Source organism: Punica granatum, chromosome 6 (genome assembly GCF_007655135.1).
Source record: "Punica granatum isolate Tunisia-2019 chromosome 6, ASM765513v2, whole genome shotgun sequence".
Lineage (NCBI taxonomy): Eukaryota > Viridiplantae > Streptophyta > Magnoliopsida > Myrtales > Lythraceae > Punica > Punica granatum.
This window is the reverse complement of record NC_045132.1, coordinates 6,698,328-6,715,027: the sequence shown is the minus strand read 5'-3', so window position 1 is coordinate 6,715,027 and position 16,700 is coordinate 6,698,328. Positions and strand designations below refer to the sequence as shown.

General features: G+C 37.0%; 1 protein-coding gene across 1 annotated transcript; it reads right to left on the bottom strand.

Annotated features, from left to right (window-relative positions):
* Window positions 1–4,994: 4,994 nt before the first annotated feature.
* Window positions 4,995–7,405, bottom strand: LOC116211435 (AAA-ATPase At5g17760-like). The gene is made up of 2 exons (XM_031545825.1): window positions 6,362–7,405; window positions 4,995–5,714 (listed from the first exon to the last, which is right to left on the bottom strand). Exons 1-2 carry the CDS (start codon window positions 7,352–7,354, stop codon window positions 5,304–5,306), a joined length of 1,404 nt encoding a protein of 467 aa, XP_031401685.1. The 5' UTR covers window positions 7,355–7,405; the 3' UTR covers window positions 4,995–5,303.
* Between the last annotated feature and the right edge of the window lie 9,295 nt (window positions 7,406–16,700).

The following is a 16,700-nucleotide window of genomic DNA, read 5'->3' as shown; positions in this document are numbered from 1 at the left end:
CCACTTTATTTACAAAATTAGACTTGAAAAGCGGATACCATCATATTAGGATGAAAGAGGGTGATGAGTGGAAAACGGCTTTCAAAACAAAACATGGCTTGTATGAGTGGTTAGTTATGTCCTTCGGATTAACTAATGCGCTTAGTACTTTCATGAGGCTCATGAATCATGTTTTGCATGCTTTCATTGGAAAATTCGTGGTTGTCTATTTTGATGATATCTTGGTGTATAGTAAGAGCTTGAAGGATCATATCCATCATTTGCGCGCGTGCTTCAAGCATTGAGACATGAAAAATTATACGCTAACTTGAAGAAATGTACATTTTGCATGGATCGAGTTGTGTTTTTGGGATTTGTTATTAGTTCCAAGGGTATTCAGGTTGATGAGGAAAATGTGAAAGCAATTAAGGATTGGCCGACGCCGAGATCCGTAACCAAGGTAAGAAGTTTTCATGGTCTAGCCAGTTTTTATAGGCGATTTGTGCGGGATTTTAGTACTTTGGCTGCTCCATTGACGGAAGTGGTTAACAAAGATATAGGTTTCAAATTGGGAGTAGAGCAAGAGCAAGCATTTAATTTGATTAAGGAAAAACTTTGTTTTGCACCTTTATTGGTTTTACCAGATTTTTCGAAAAATTTCGAGATTGAATGTGATGCTTCCGGGATTGGTATAGGCACTGTTTTAATGCAGGAAAAACGACTGATTGCCTACTTTAGTGAGAAGCTAAATGGAGCCGCTTTGAATTATTCTACATATGACAAGGAACTTTATGGTTTGGTCCGCGCTTTGGATACGTGGTAGCACTACTTATGGTCGAAGGAATTTATCATACACATGGACCACGAATCATTGAAGCATTTGAAAGGGCAAAACAAGTTGAATCGGAGACATGCCAAATGGGTCGAATTCATAGAGATGTTTCCATACGTGATTCAGTACAAACAAGGAAAGGAAAACGTGGTAGCTGATGCATTATCACAGAGGTATGTACTTATCTCTACTCTAAATGCTAAATTTCTTGGGTTTGAACATCTTAAGGAGTTGTACATGCAAGATTCTGACTTTGGTACTATATATAGTGCATGTGAAAATGGTGCATTTGGTGAGTTCTATAAGCTTGACGAATTCTTATTTAGGGAGAATAAGCTATGCATTCCTAATTCATCTATGCGTGAATTACTTGTGCTTGAGTCGCATGAGGGAGGTCTTATGGGTCATTTCGGGGTAGTTAAGACTTTGGATATTTTGAGAGAACATTTCTTTTGGCTGCATATGAAGAGAGATGTGGAGAGAATTTGCTCTAAATGTGTTACTTGTAAGAAGGCGAAATCAACAGTCACATCCCATGGAATGTATATGCCTTTACATGTTCCTAATGAGCCTTGGACTGATATATCCATGGATTTCATCCTAGGATTGCCTAGGTCTAATAAAGGACGAGATTCCATTTTCGTAGTTGTGAATCGATTTTCTAATATGGCTCATTTTATTCCATGCCGCAAAACTGATGATGCCATACATATTGCTGATTTGTTCTTTAGGGAGGTAGTGCAATTGCATAGGATACCTAAGACCATAGTTAGTGATCAGGATGCTAAGTTCTTGAGTCATTTTTGGCGCGTCTTGTGGGGAAAGTTAGGAACTAAATTGTTGTTTTCAACTACTTGTCACCCCCAAACGGTTGGGCAAACCGAGGTGGTTAATAGGACATTGTCCACTCTTGTTTGTACAGTCATAAAAAAGAATTTGAAGTCTTGGGAAGATTGCATACCGTTTATTGAGTTTGCTTATAATCGTACAATACATTCTTCTACTAACTTCTCACCATTTCAGATTGTGTATGGTTTTAATCCATTAACACCTTTGAATCTAATCCCTTTGCCTATGAGTGAGATTTCCAGTCTTGACGGAAAGAAAAAGGCAGATATGGTGAAAAAGATTCATGAAGAAGTGAGGCAACATATCTTGAAGAAGAATAAACAATATGCTGAACGTGCCAACAAGGGACGGAAGAAAGTGATTTTTGAATCAGGAGATTAGGTGTGTGTTCATATGAGGAAGGAAAGATTTCCAAACCAACGGAAATCCAAATTGAGTCCACGAGGAATTAGACCATTCCAAGTCGTAGCCAAGATAAATGATAATGCCTACAAAATAGATTTACCAGGTGAGTATAATGTTAGCTCAACTTTTAATGTTTCTGATCTTTCTCCGATTGATGTAAGTTTCGATTCGAGGACGAATTCTTTTGAAGAGCGGGAGAATGATGAGGATCATGGGCATGACAATGAGGCTGATGCACACGAGCTTGGAAGTCGGACTCGTGAAGAGGGAACTGAAGCACAAGATGAGAATCATGGGCATGACAATGTGGCTGATGCACACGAGCTTGGAAGTCGGACTCGTGAAGGAGCTGAAACACAAGATCTTGAAGGCTTGCATGTTCCGAGTGGGCCAATCACACGGGCGAATGCCAAACAAATCCAACAAGCTATGGAGAGCTTGTTGATGGGCTTTTTGGGCCAACATGAGTCTAATTTAATTGGGTCTTCAAAAGCCTTTATTCAACTGACTTGCCATGAGATGCTGAAGATGTAATAAAAGATTGCCAACTATTCTAGATAGCCTTTATTTAGTTTCCTTTGTTATTTCTGGATTTAGGAAACTAAGGTTATTCCAGTTGCCTAGTTTATTAGTTTCCAGTTTCTCCTAGGCTTATATAAAGGAGGCAGAGTAGCTGATCAGAGGTAGACTATTATGGTATTTTGGTGAGATTTTCTCCTTTGTTCTTCATTGAACTCCTTCAAATGAACAAGTGTGACAGCTTGTGATTGTTCGGTACACTTTGATATTATTGGTTCTTGTTTCTTCATAAACAACGGGTCAATAATTCTTGTCTTGATATTGTTGGTTCTTATTTCTCTATAAAAAACGGGTCAATAATCCTCTTTATCTAAATCTGTGTTTGGTAATCTGGGAATCGATTCAAGTTGGTCGTCGGGTTTCACAATCCTTCGTGAGGTCCACATCACCTAAAGCTTGGATTATGAAGAATCTCAGCATCGTTAATAAAAACTCTTGAAATTTATCGAGTTCAAAAAAAAGCTCCCAGAATGGTGTCCAATATCCTGCCTTTCAGAGTTGAAGCTCCGATGCCTAATTCACTTAAGTTATGCTAATACTAGAGCACATTGAGCCAAAATTCAAGTCTATTGTGTTATATTCAACTCTCATTAGTAAAAATCAATGTGCTTATATTCAACTGTGATTTTACTAATGACAGTTGAATATAAGCACATGTCAAACAAGTACAACTCGTTTAATATGGTCAAAAGCCGCCGAACATATGGGTTATGAGCAATTCAACATCAACTGAATGAGCATCAACAAATAATCAACAATAAAAACCCAGCAGAAAAATAAGCACAACCAATTCTTACATCAAACCCATAAGCCTCAGCACAATGAGAGTTGCATCAATATAAAAACATTATATCATCCAAGCAATGCCTAATTTTGCCCCAAATTCATCCTACAAAACCACAATTTTTCACAATTCGGTCAACGAAACCACAATTTTCTCAAAATCTCGATCTTCACGAACTTCTTCTACTTCGACTTTAGGGTTCTCTGAAGGACAAATTGAATTAGGTGAGAAGCAAGAAGGCAAGCAGAAGGAGAAAGAGCGAGAAGAGAAGTGGCGAAAGAGACGGAGAAGAACGATCTTTTCTTTTGGCCATAAGTGAAATCGTTCATCTTTAACAAACCGAGGTTCTAGTCAAGGTTGATCTAAACCGCATAATAATTAATTGAACCGATTTGGTTCACTTAATCGGTTCTGTACGGCTCAATTAAAAATTTTGACGTGGAACATACATTACACCTCAGCACATTTAACCGAAAAGGTTACTGAAGGGCTAAAACAGAAACATCATTAAAGGTATAAAAAATAAAAATAAAAAGATAAAAATAGTAAAATAACGAGAGGTATAGGACTAAATTATAATTTTCCCATTTCCCTAAATCCAAATGCTTGGTCCGTGCTCGAATTTCCAACCAAATTTAATCATGCTCCACAGAAGGACACGTAGACACGAAACATTTAATTTCCTAAAAAAATAAAAAAAGATCGACATCATTGTTTTTCTTTTTTATGATTATTATAAATATTCCAAGTTATAAAAAATTATTTAGAAGCATTTTGTCACTTTATATAAGCATGTACACAATCCCGTCCGAATCCATTGGATCTCACAGTATGGTCCAAAAGATGAGTAAGGGGGTCAGCATGCATTTTCCCTCTCTCTTCGGGATGAAGGAAAGTGTATGAACAAAGTTCATAGATTAAAAATATGAGAAATAAAAAACTTTACTATTTTTCCTTAAAGGGATGGGGAGAAATTTTTTTTTTTTCTATTTACCGTGGTATTCGAAAGCTTAACAAGGCCCGACTAATCCCGTTCGAACCGGATTTGCCCTCTAAGGGAGTGAAGTTCTTTCAATATGAACAAAATTCGAAGCTAAAATCTTATTTAAGAAAAATAAGTATTAAATCGCTTAAACTAATCCTACGAGCTATTTCGATCGTACATTTATGTTTTTGGCTACGTAAGCTGGATGACGTAAGCCTCATGATCACCAAAATTAACTTTAATGGGCAATTGGCCAGGGCAATGAATTATTTCTTTCTTTTTGTTTGGATCGTAGTGAAGGGGAGGTTATGAAAGGATCGGTTATAAAGCGTTATTGATTGGAGGGTTTATGGAGGTTCTCGAAAATTACAATATACAAAAATTTACATAATAATTCTTCATAATTACAATCCAAAGAAGCCCTTAGTCTTATCCTGAATGCGATCTGGGTCGCACTTATGAATTGACCCTACTTCACTGGTTTCACTCGTGAAGTTATCAATTTTAAAACCAATTTCAATTTGGATGTGAGTCTAATCTAGTAAAGCATCAAATAATAAATACTCTACAATTTATATATCTATACAATAACAGTATTATTTTTTATATATCATAATAGATAGCATATCATAACAACTCAATGTTACACGTGACTCTTAATCTTTTAATGAGAGGAAGGATAAAGTATTTCTTTATCTCCCTTTCGTCATGTTTGGTACAATAAAATGGAACGAGAGAGTAAAATGACATCACTATACCTAGCGGGTACATGGCTCCCTTCTATCTCCATTTGATCGTACCATACTAAGCCAATAACGCACATAATCCCTCTCCTTTGATTGATCTAATTCCTCAGATACCTCAGTCATATATAGCTAGTCCTCAATTGTCTAACTTTCCGTTTCCTGGGCCCCAATTAAATCTTGACCTTCCATTATCTTTTTCCTGAAGAGCTGTGCAATCCCATCGAGGGCGACTTCAGGATCCTCATTCTTCATGAACTCCTCCGCAACTTCGGCCGGGGTCACCTTGGTCTCCACAATTAGGCCCTTGATCTCTTCGAGCACATGGCAGTAGCGGTGGTGCAGGTTGGCCTCAGAGATCCCAAGGTAGTTGGAGGCTAAAAGCATGAAGCCATGGAACGTGCAGTAGGACATCTGGATGTGCATGTCCATTCGCCCGGGGCGGAGCAGGGCCGGATCGAGCTTATCCACATGGTTCGTTGTGAATATTATTATCCTTTCATTGCCGCAGCTCGACCACAGCCCATCTATGAAGTTCAGGAGCCCAGAAAGTGTCAACTGCAAAATAACAAACAGATATTATAATTATGGTCTCTAAGATATATGCTCGTACCGATGTTCCGTTACATGCTTGACATTATCCTATTATTGTGAATTTGCTCAATCAATTCCCTAGCATTTCAAACATATTTCAGAGATATAATCATTTGTTTTTTTTCTGGATAAGCTGATGGGGAATTATCATTTGTTTTTTAATTTAATATATTATATGCACATTAATTCACTAATATGCACATAATATTTCCTCGCATAATATATCCTCGCGTATTATAGGTGCACCTTTACTCGCGTAATATATTCTCGCACAGTATATGGGCACCTCTGGCTTTTTAATAAGACACAATGCAGTGACAGGAAAGTCGTGGGACCCATATGGTGCCTAGTAACCGGTCGCATAAGCAAAAATTGGTTGCTATGTTTTTAAGAAATTTCTCTACCGCACTTTATGATTAAAATCTAATTTGAAATTCACCCAAAAAAGTCTGTTGAAAAAGCGTGAATAATATTCCGAATCCAATCGAACAACGTATGCGAGAATTATGATTAAACATGATTGTGAGAGTAAGCTTAATACGCTTACGTGTCTAGATTAGCATATCTGATTTTTATTTACATTGAAATGGTAGTGCACGAGTTATGCTGACCTGTGGCCTGATGTTGTTCTTGCTATTTTCTTCACTGGTGGGCAGGCGGTCCGGCAGGTCGATGCTGCAATCAATGTCCTCGATCACGAGGATGGACCGGCTCGCTATGACCAGCAAGAGCTTCCTCAGGTCTGAGTCGCTCACGATGTTGGAGAGCTGGAGGTCGTAGACATCGAACTTGAGGTAGTTCGCCATGGCGGCGACCAAGCTCGATTTCCCAGTCCCAGGCAGGCCGTACAACAGATACCCACGCTTCCAGGCCCGTCCGACCCGCTTGTAGAACTCTTTCCGGTTCAAGAACCGGATCAAGTCCTCCTTCAACGCTTCCTTTTGCTCCGGCTCCATCGCCAGGGTCTCAAAGGTTGAAGGGTGCTCAAGGTTAATGGACTCCCAGTTAGAGCCTCTGCCCTTTCCAAGCGTAAACATTTTTAGGACTCGATCCGTTTTCCTAATTTCCTTTGCCCTTTCCAGTATGTAAGGCACATAAGAGCTCAATATCTTCTCCTTGTGCTTCTTATCGAAGCTAAGCTCGAAAAACCTCCGAATCTCGGAGCCCGTCCTAGAGATGTCCCTATTGTTGCCCCTCTCCTGCTCTACGCACACGAACTTCCACTTCAGCTCGATCCCATCGTAGGAGTCAGTTAGCTTCTCGTTATTGTCGAGGCGGATCGATATCCTTTTCTTGCCTGGGCACTTGTCAATCTTAAGGCGGTCCGTGTGAGGCCCAATCTTTGTGCCGAGATAAAGCTCGGCAGCACCAAAGATCTCGTTCCAGGTCAGGCCACCACCATTCTCTTCTATGACTAGGGTCAGTTGGCTGGTTTTGCCCTTGAAGAAGCGGCGAAAGAGTGCGATGAGGTATGCTTGGATTGGTCTGGGAATAAGGTCATTTAGGATGGTGCGAGCGAGCATCATCGATGCCATGAGCGATGCGTAGGCTGAGAAGAGTGAGGAGGGCGAGGGCGAGGACATGAATTCCCTGGCGGAGAACATAGCTTCAACTGATTAGAATTCTACCACTGTAATCTAAGGGGACGAAGAAGAGCTGACCGTTTGATATATAGGTTCCAGGTTTCTGTATTTAGGATGTATTATTGGTGAAGTTGTTGGACCATTCATTTATGACATCACCTTGTCCTTAATTTCTATTGAAGAGGATGTAGCGTAGCGGCGCACGTCATCTCCTAGTAATAAAGTGATTTCACTTTTGATATTTAGTTTGACTATCTATGCCATTTTTATTAGATATTAATATTTTTATTTCATTATACTAAGTTCATGAGCCTCTATTACAATCGAAAAAACTTCTTAATTTCTTGAAAATTTATATTAAAAAACTTTATCGCAATGACGTTGTCATCTGATAATGAGGGTGATTAATTCATATTAATTTAATAAGCTTATATTTAAGCATGACCATTACAACATCTTATGATTTATTTTTTCTTTTCTGGCAGCAAGTGAAACCAATGTGTCCACTATAACAAAATAGAAAAACTAACAAAGAAGTATGGGTAATCAAACCACAAAAATCGAACAAAAAACATACAAGTTATTAGTCGAAAACGTGTGTCACTGCACTATACTATTTTTTTCATAACATTTTAGGATTACCTTGGTAGTGAAATACCAATAACCCTGCCTTAGCTAGTGAAGATACAGGGGATTCTTCAAGGAATCCATCCAAAATGTACTCTCTTTTTTTAATGAGTAAATAGGCAATTTCATCCATAACTTATTTTTTACATCAATTTCGTCCTTGTCTTTGTATATTTACATCAATTTCGTCTCTGACTTATATTTTATATCAATTTCATACTCGACCTTGCACGATTACATCAAATTCGTCTCTGACTTTGCATAATTACATCAATTTAGTCCCTGACGTTTGCAACACAAGTCCCTGAGTTTTGGTGTTACATCATATCGATCCCCGATTACATCAATATAGTCCGAGTGGCTGAGGAACAGTCGGCGTCACTATTCCGTTAATTTTTTGGGGGACTAAATTGATGTAACGCGGGGCAAATTGATGTAACCCAAAAATTAAATGATGTTCATTACATCATTTACATCCTTAATGTTGATTACATCATCATTCGCCCTTCCTTTTCCCACTCGTTTGAAGACATTTCATCTTCTTACTCTGCTTTCTCTCTCTCTCTATCGGTCTCTCTCTCTGTGCATTGTCTTTCTTCAGGGAGAGAGAGAGAGATTGTCGAGTGATGTTTGTCACTAGGGAAGACACCACCTGCCTTTTTTCCTTAGCTTCCTCGCTCACTCTCCTTCCATGTGACTCATCTCCTTCCTCCTCCTCTAGCCCCGATCCATTGTTCCTCTCTCTTTCTCTCTCCTCGTGTATATATAAATGGGTGAATCTCTCATTTGTTCATTTTCTCTGTGGAGTATCCCAGCTTGATGATCAGACACCCCGTCAGACACCGAGAATCGCTCTCTAGCTTAGCTCTAGCACACTTTCCTCCCTATGTTGGACCAAATCTTGGAAATGGGTAGCCTATCTTCTTGAAAATCCATTTTACATAGAGAGAGAGATAGAGAGAGAGAGAGAGAGAGAGAGAGAGAGAGAGAGGAGAGGGGGAAGCAGAGATGAGAGATCCCAAGATGAGAGCTTTCTTAGTCTTGGTCTTCTTGGGTCTCTCATGGACTCCTCTAAGCTTCACTTCACCTTCGAGTCCGAAAGATGGGAATTCCGGAAAGGATCCTTTGAAGTTGATCTTGGGTGAGTAACGAAAAGCCCATTTTGATACCGCATGATTGTTGTTTGATACTTCGTCCAATGGCCTTTGTTGGGGTGGATGAGGATTCTATGGAAAGTGATAGGAATTGGAAATAGGCTTTGAGGGTATGTTTCAGCTTTCCCAAGACCCAAAAACCCGACAACTTCCATTTATTTTCAAAAATACGTTAAATACTTATATTTCCAAAAACATTTCAAAAAATTACTGAAAATAGAAAATTGAAATACGAATTCTTAGGCGCAAAAATTAGTAAAAACGGAGATCGGAGCATCTCACAAGAGCCTCCCAAAGTTGTTGGACGTCACAAATACGAACAGCACTAGACAGTCTATCAGGCCAACTTCGGTAGAGTGTGTCTATCTCCACAGGACTCGGATTTATGTCTTCTATGTGTCTGTGGAAACCTCAAACAAAAGGCTAAAGTTTAGAATCAAACGGAAGTTGAGGGTCACCTCGTCGTCCACCAATCCAAAATCAGTCAAATTGAAGGCAGTAGCCCTCAACCTCGGGAATGGCCAGGAAGCAACATATGAGATTTGTGCCGAAGAAGAAGAATGAGAAGGAGAGGACGAAGAAGAAGAGTAAATAGAAACAAATGGGTTAAAAAAAGTCAAGAATTAATTTGATGTAACATGAGGACTAAATTGATGTAACAATTTGCATCATTTAACACCGTCAGCATTAATACTTAACGACATTGACCAAATTGATGTGGTAGGGGAACAAATTGATGTAATATTGGGACTTGATCGATGCAACCACCCCACAGAAGGACCAAATTGATGCAACTATAGTACTAACTGATGTAACTGCGGAAAGTCAGGGACTAAATTGATGTAATCGTGCATAGTCGATGACCAATTTGATGTAATCGAAAAGTTAGGAACTAAATTGATGCAAAAATAAATCATAGACAAAATTAATCCAACTTGTGAAAGTTAGAGACGAAATTACCTATTTACTCTTTTTTAAATCATATTATGTTCGGTCGGACTATTCTTTTTAGGTCTAGACTAGATCTGTTCTTTTTGAGGGATTTATTTATTTAATTCCCACGATTGAATATATGTACTGTTTGATTACGAAAAAGAAAAAAAAAGCATACTTCATGTGATTTTTGTACCCACTCGGGCCAAAAAAGGTCTCCAGAATAATGGTGAGCAAAATAATCTGAATAAAAGGTCCAAATTTCAATCTTCAATTATAATTTATAGCCATTAAACTAGTCACCTTTTAAATGTTGGTCTTACTTGCCTGATCTTATCCATCAATCATTAATCAATATGATGAATACACAAATACCAAATTCGCCTTTGCCATGGAGCTAAGCTAATAGGCCATCAGGCTCCATGCAGGCTTCTCGCTGAGGCCTCTCCACATATCAACATGTAGACGCTTGCTATCTTTGAACTTTCAAATACGAAAGTACATTCTGAAGAAAATTATATGTAACAAAATTAAATTGTCAAGTACGTATGGCTGCCAATTGCATTTCTACTTTGACATTGCCTTTTTTTTTTTTGCCCCCTTGAATCACTATCCCTTAATTAACTTCCAATTGACAAATAGTCCAATACCACAGGAATTCAGCCTTATTGGGACGACAATTGAAATGAAAAACTCCGTCTCTATATGATATAGAGACGGAAAAGTCTGTCTCAATGGGTCCCTCTAAAAAAGCCTCGTCTCAAAATAATGAGATAGAAATTTCCGTCTCATCCTCAATCGAGACAGAAATTTGAGATGGAATTTTTCATTTCAACCTAATAGACAGAATAAACTGTCACAAGTTCCATCTCACGGTTAAGACAGAAAGGGAGATGGAGCCTCTGTCTTTCCATTAGAGAGGAAAAATTCCGTCTTTTCCTCTGTCTCAATCCCTGAGACCGAAACCCATCTAAAAATGTAAAATGAAAAAAATAAATATTAGTTTGGCCAAGCTTGGAAGGAACACGAGCTTCTATGCTCCCAGCACCTATACAAAGGGTGCAATGCATCTCGTCTCTTAAATTGTGTGAGCTTTGCATTTGTGGAGACTCGAACCTAGGTCTTCACCCTGATACGCATGCTTGTTACCACCTAAGCTACTCTTATTTATTGTTATCTATTAACATTTCATTATATACATTATTAGACATATACAAATTTTCATTTTAAAACTAATATTTATTTTTCTATTACTTATTTGTTAAAAACCTACACTTTTGTTGTAATTTGTATATTTTATCCTAATAATATTCATCTTTTGTATGTAATTTATTTATTATTTTATCTACAGAACTTTTAATGTACAATCAATATTCATCTCCTTTATTTTAATCATTTTGCAAATTTTTATATTGACTTATTTTATAATATTTATTCATATACCGAGTTATTTATGATCTCATTTATACTCAATATCAAAACTAATATGAACAACTAATAACTTATTTGATGCATTTATTATGTTAGTAATCAAATTATTTAATTTTATAAGTGTGAAACCTTAGAGGACTTTTGGGTTTTATAGAAGGGAAAGAAGAAGATTCTGAATAAAAAAAAGAGAAAAAAAAGCAGAAATAAAGATTCGAATTTATAAGAAATATAAGGATCCATGGAGACAAAGATTTGAGATAGAAATTTTTGTTTCATGTGGATAGAGATAGGAATTTGAGACATATTTTTGTCTCATTATTAAGAGATGAAATTTTCTGTCTCTTTATCCGTTTAAAAAAAAGAGATGGATTTTTGCGTCTTATTTTTTGTCTCTTTGATGATGAAAGGAATCTTTTATCTCAATTTTGAGACATACTCATTTCGTTTTAAAATTCCGTCATTATAGGATAGATGAATTTTGAGACGAAAAGTGCCATCTCCATATTAAGAGATAGTATTTTCCGTCCTCTAATCCGTCTCAAATAATGAGACGGAGATTTCCGCCTTTTTTTCCGTCTATCGGGTGATAGATGGAATTTCGCTTCTCAATTTTCAAAATTTCCAATTTCAAAATAGAGACGAACCCATTTCATCTCAAAATTTCATCCCCATGTGATACTATTCCGGTAGTACAATATGAATGGATACATGTCTTTTTTCTTCTCTTTTTTTCTGATAAAGCTCAATGGAGACATAGCTTGCAAAGTTGAAGTCCGACTCTAAAGCACTTCCAAAATACAAAAGCATCTTTTCTTACACAATTTTGGCTAAGGAAGACAAGCGTGTCAGTAGCCAGCCATCATTTACTAGTTAACTTAATGTGACCCTCTGAAAATAGCTTAAGCTGCGGGAATAGTTAAAAACAAAACAAAGAATCAGTTAGGTACATGTTTTGCCTTCGTTTTCTCAAATGCGTGAGTATTGTTAGCACGACTCTGTATTATGTGACACAAGCATTTGAACGTGGAAGTGGAAGTGGAAGTGGAAGATGATGTGAACTTTCATCTTGCACCTTTATAGTGACCTTTTAAATCATGAAGTATGTACTGTACCGAAAGAGGCATTTGGGGTGCTTTTCTTATTGGAAAAGGCAAAGACTCGATCCGAAGAGTACAAAATAAAATCACAAATTGTTGAAAGTAAAAAGAGTGAAATGAAGAGAAAAGTTGACAGGTTATTCGATAAAAGAGTGGATGACCAGAAAAATAAAATTAATGTAATTCAGTATTACAAGGGATAAACAAATTATGACAGAATGATGAGAAAATTTGATTCAATCGAATATATGGATGTTCGATGGATAGAAGAATTAGAGATTATGGGAAAGTGAGCGATAAATTGGGGAAGTCGATAGCAAGTAAAACTAAGAATTGCATACATATATGCTAGTTAAATGGCCTGTGCGATTTACAAATTTACTTTTTCGTTGTAAATGAAATAATATTTTTCAAATAAGATCTTGATTTCATGATTTTGATCTTATATATTTTTGTCTTTTTATTATCCTAGTAACTTTATAAGTACAAAGCATAACGATATGTAAAATTGATAATAACTATATAATATATTTAATCACAATAAAAATAGTAGTCTATTCATGACAAATTGCCACTTCATTTTATAGTAGTAAATTTTTTTAAATAAGTTGATTTACAAAATTTAAATAAGTACAAAGCAATGGTGAGCGTTCGGAATTGGAACGGATTTGAGTTCTTATGAGTGCAGAAAATTTATGCTGAGAGAGTTTTACCCCTTAATGAACCAATCTGGTTCGACTAGATTAGTGGATGCCTAATTGAGTTTCCGAATATTATGGTTCATACCATCAAAAAAGAGGCATTTCAGATACTTTTCTCATTGAAAAAGGCAACCTTGAAGAGGATAACTTGGATTATAGCTATGGGCATTAATTCATAGGGAAAATGCTGCACATGATTCAATCAGGATTTTAATATCACAAAACTCAATTTATCTCTGACGACGTTGACGTCTTAGTCGCCGTTGATCGTTGCTTTTATGTCTCAGTTTTGCATTTGACGTGTTGCTTTTTTCTTCATATATGAGTACTTCAGTTTGAATTTCTGTAATAGATTGACAAAAATAGGGCGACAAAAACTTTAAACTTGAATTTCTAGCATATTCTCCCCCCAAAGCACTTCGAGTCTAAGCTAAAGGAGGTCGAGAACCATATGGATCAATTTGCTCCCTTTTTTTTTTTTTTTCGGAAGATGCATATATATATATATATATAGAGTTATTTATTTATATCCATGTGGTGAAAATTAGTCTGAACTTGTGGCAGTGGATACTTTGTCATTTCACCAAATAAGGTATCGGGTTAAAAAATATTGTTTAGTGGGTCGACGCAACTTAAAATGAATTAGTCGGGACCTTTGGACTTCTGGATGTCAAGGTGCACAATGAAAAAAAAAAAAAAAGTCTGCTTACCTATTATAATGTTTTGCACACCACTTTCGTTGGTTGTTTTCCTTTTCGTGCAGTCAATATAGAACAGCATCTGTAGCAAAATGAACGCGATGGGTGTTATTCGTGTCGACATCTCTATGCAAATGCGGGAGAACCATAAACAAATTCCCTTGGAAATTAAATTAGCCCAACAAATATGATGCAAGTGCAAGGATAAAATTTCAATTTGTACAGTCACGGACGTTGAAAGGGACTGAGAATGACCATCACATGGGCAAGCCAGTGCATTGTATGGTTTCTCTTAAAATATGATGTTAGAAACCTCACTTTCGGCTCTTCGAACTAATGAAAATTATGCGGTCAATAAGCACTAAAGCAACCTCAAACGCAATGCCAAACGAAGCATAAGCGAGCAGAAGCCTGCATGTGATGATCGACTCGACTTCGGCTTTACGGTGTCTCTGTTTCTCTGAGTTTCCATTCCGTGATCTCAAAACTTTTCTCCGGATTTTAGATTTTCTAGTTTGAATTCGGTGGTCCTACCGTTCTACCTGATGAGTATGGCCTTTCTGGCCCATGGACTAGGCCCACCAGTGTATGAGGAGTAGGCCCAATGTCTGAACCTTAAGGCCCACGGAGCATCTATCTTCAAGGCAATTCAAATCAAGGCGAATCTAAGAGAACCTATCCAACTCATCTTTATATAGGTACAGATGAGACCGTTGGGAGCATTGGACGAGTACGTCGTGAAGACGATCAAGGAGCATCCGGTCAACTGTGCATGTAGGAGAAAGGTTATGAAGACGTCGAGGAGAATCCCTCAGGGGCAGCTTGAACGATAGAGGAAACTCTAATTAATTCTACAATCGCGATATTTGTTGAAGAGTAGAGGTTATTAACCTTTTCTTCCTCGATTGCTCTTTACCTAATGTACTTAAAATTGATATATAATTTCATAGAAGACTGTCTTTTTTTAATTCTCGGAATCTCTGTGGAAGAATTTCTAAGGTATAGGCAGTCATATAATCCTATCAAGAGAGATTTTGTGTGATGTCAGATAAATAATTTCTTGAATTTCCCCTCAATTTTCCTTGGTGTTAATTAGTTTATCTCCTCCTCCTTTCTCTTAGGTTTAAGTTAATCGATCTGTATTCTTAAATAGGCAGGACGAGGTTGAATTTCATCTCCTCCTTATTCTTTCATATTCAATCCACGTAGTCTCCTTCAAAAGAATTAGACGAAGGAGGAAGTATTGAAAAAAAAAAAGTCCCGGGGTTTGGCTTTATTGTGACTCTGTTCCTCATACTTTAATTCTTTGATTTTAAATCTTTTTCTGCGTTTAGAATTTCAAGTGCAAATCTTTGAGGAGGCTTACCAAAAACTTGTGTTATGATTGATGATGTAATTTCATGGCAACTAATATTACGAGCATATAAATAGATGATTGATGACGTAGTTTCATTGGAAATTTTCCAATATCTCTTTTAACTTACATTTGAAACTCTCTTTTTGCTACGATATCTATCCACTGTATGTAATTCTAACAAGAAGGATTGTGATCTCAATGAAATTAATTATCTTGAGTTCCTTCTTTGTATGTTCTGTCAATGTTTCTTCTCTCCTTTCTTCTTTCTCTTGGACTAAGTTAATCGATCCATTCTGAATTAAGCAGGATGTGACTGGATGACTCTCTTACTTATCCCTTCTGAATGCTAATATATTTGATCTGCCATATATCAGTGTTACGGTGATAGATGGCCGATTAGATATGTTAGTTTTGAGAAGGAATTAGTAAGAGAACTATCATGTGACGTCCTACTTTATTTAGAATTATAATCTTCATTCAATTAATTGATAGAGGAGGAATTGAACGACTAGGTCTCGTGGAAAGAAAAAGATGAAGAAGGAAATTTACCTAAAATTAATCGCATTAGTTCGTGTTTTTCAAAAATTAATCGCATTAGTTCTTTTTCTAATTTCTGATTGTTCCTTCTCGGTCACATAAATTCTTTTGCATATGCAACTGATTATATTGGTTAAAAAATTATGATAGTCTTCAGTCGGAACTCGGTAGTTGGAAGCTGGAAGGTTATTAAATTGTGACTGAATATAGGAAAGTAGTTTCTTTGTGCTTTCTTAAAGAGATTGTGTTTGGTTTTTCATGCATCATGAAATAAAGCCTCTTTTTTTTTTCCTCTTTCTTTTCTGATTTCTCGAGGACTAACCAAGGAAAAACCTCTTCGGCTTTACGTAACTTTGTTCCTTAGACCTTTTCATTGAAATCAAATCCTTTTCTAGAGTTTTTCTATTTCAATTTCAAATCTTTTAGAGGACCTACCAACATAAATATTTTTCATTCATCATCAAATATATTTCTCAAACCCACGGGGCATTCAGAGCATTCTATGCGGCCAGCAACCAAGACAAGGCCCAACTTGTGAAACCTTAAGCCCACACAGGTTTCTACCGATGAAGGGTGTGACATATTTTTTGGATGAATAAATATGGTGGGCAGCAGGGAATGCAACATTATCGCCCCTCGCTACGCAAAATTCAGACTTTCATGCTCAACCATGAACATATCAGATAAACTGAACTGAAAATAAGTGGAGTATAATTAAAAAAAAAATTGTTGCCAAACAAATCTAAGTGTCATAATCTTTCTCACCCTCCCAATGTATAACTCAACTTTCTTTATAATTACATAAAAATAATTAAATGGTATAAAATTCCAG

What these genes read in the sequence shown, in the direction of transcription:
- LOC116211435 (XM_031545825.1), bottom strand. Translation starts at nt 7,354, where the DNA reads ATGTTCTCCGCCAGGGAATTCATGTCCTCGCCCTCGCCCTCCTCACTC. An exon ending in AGAACAACATCAGGCCACAG is followed by an intron (nt 5,715 to 6,361) that starts GTCAGCATAACT and finishes GTTATTTTGCAG; the next exon opens with TTGACACTTTCTGGGCTCCT.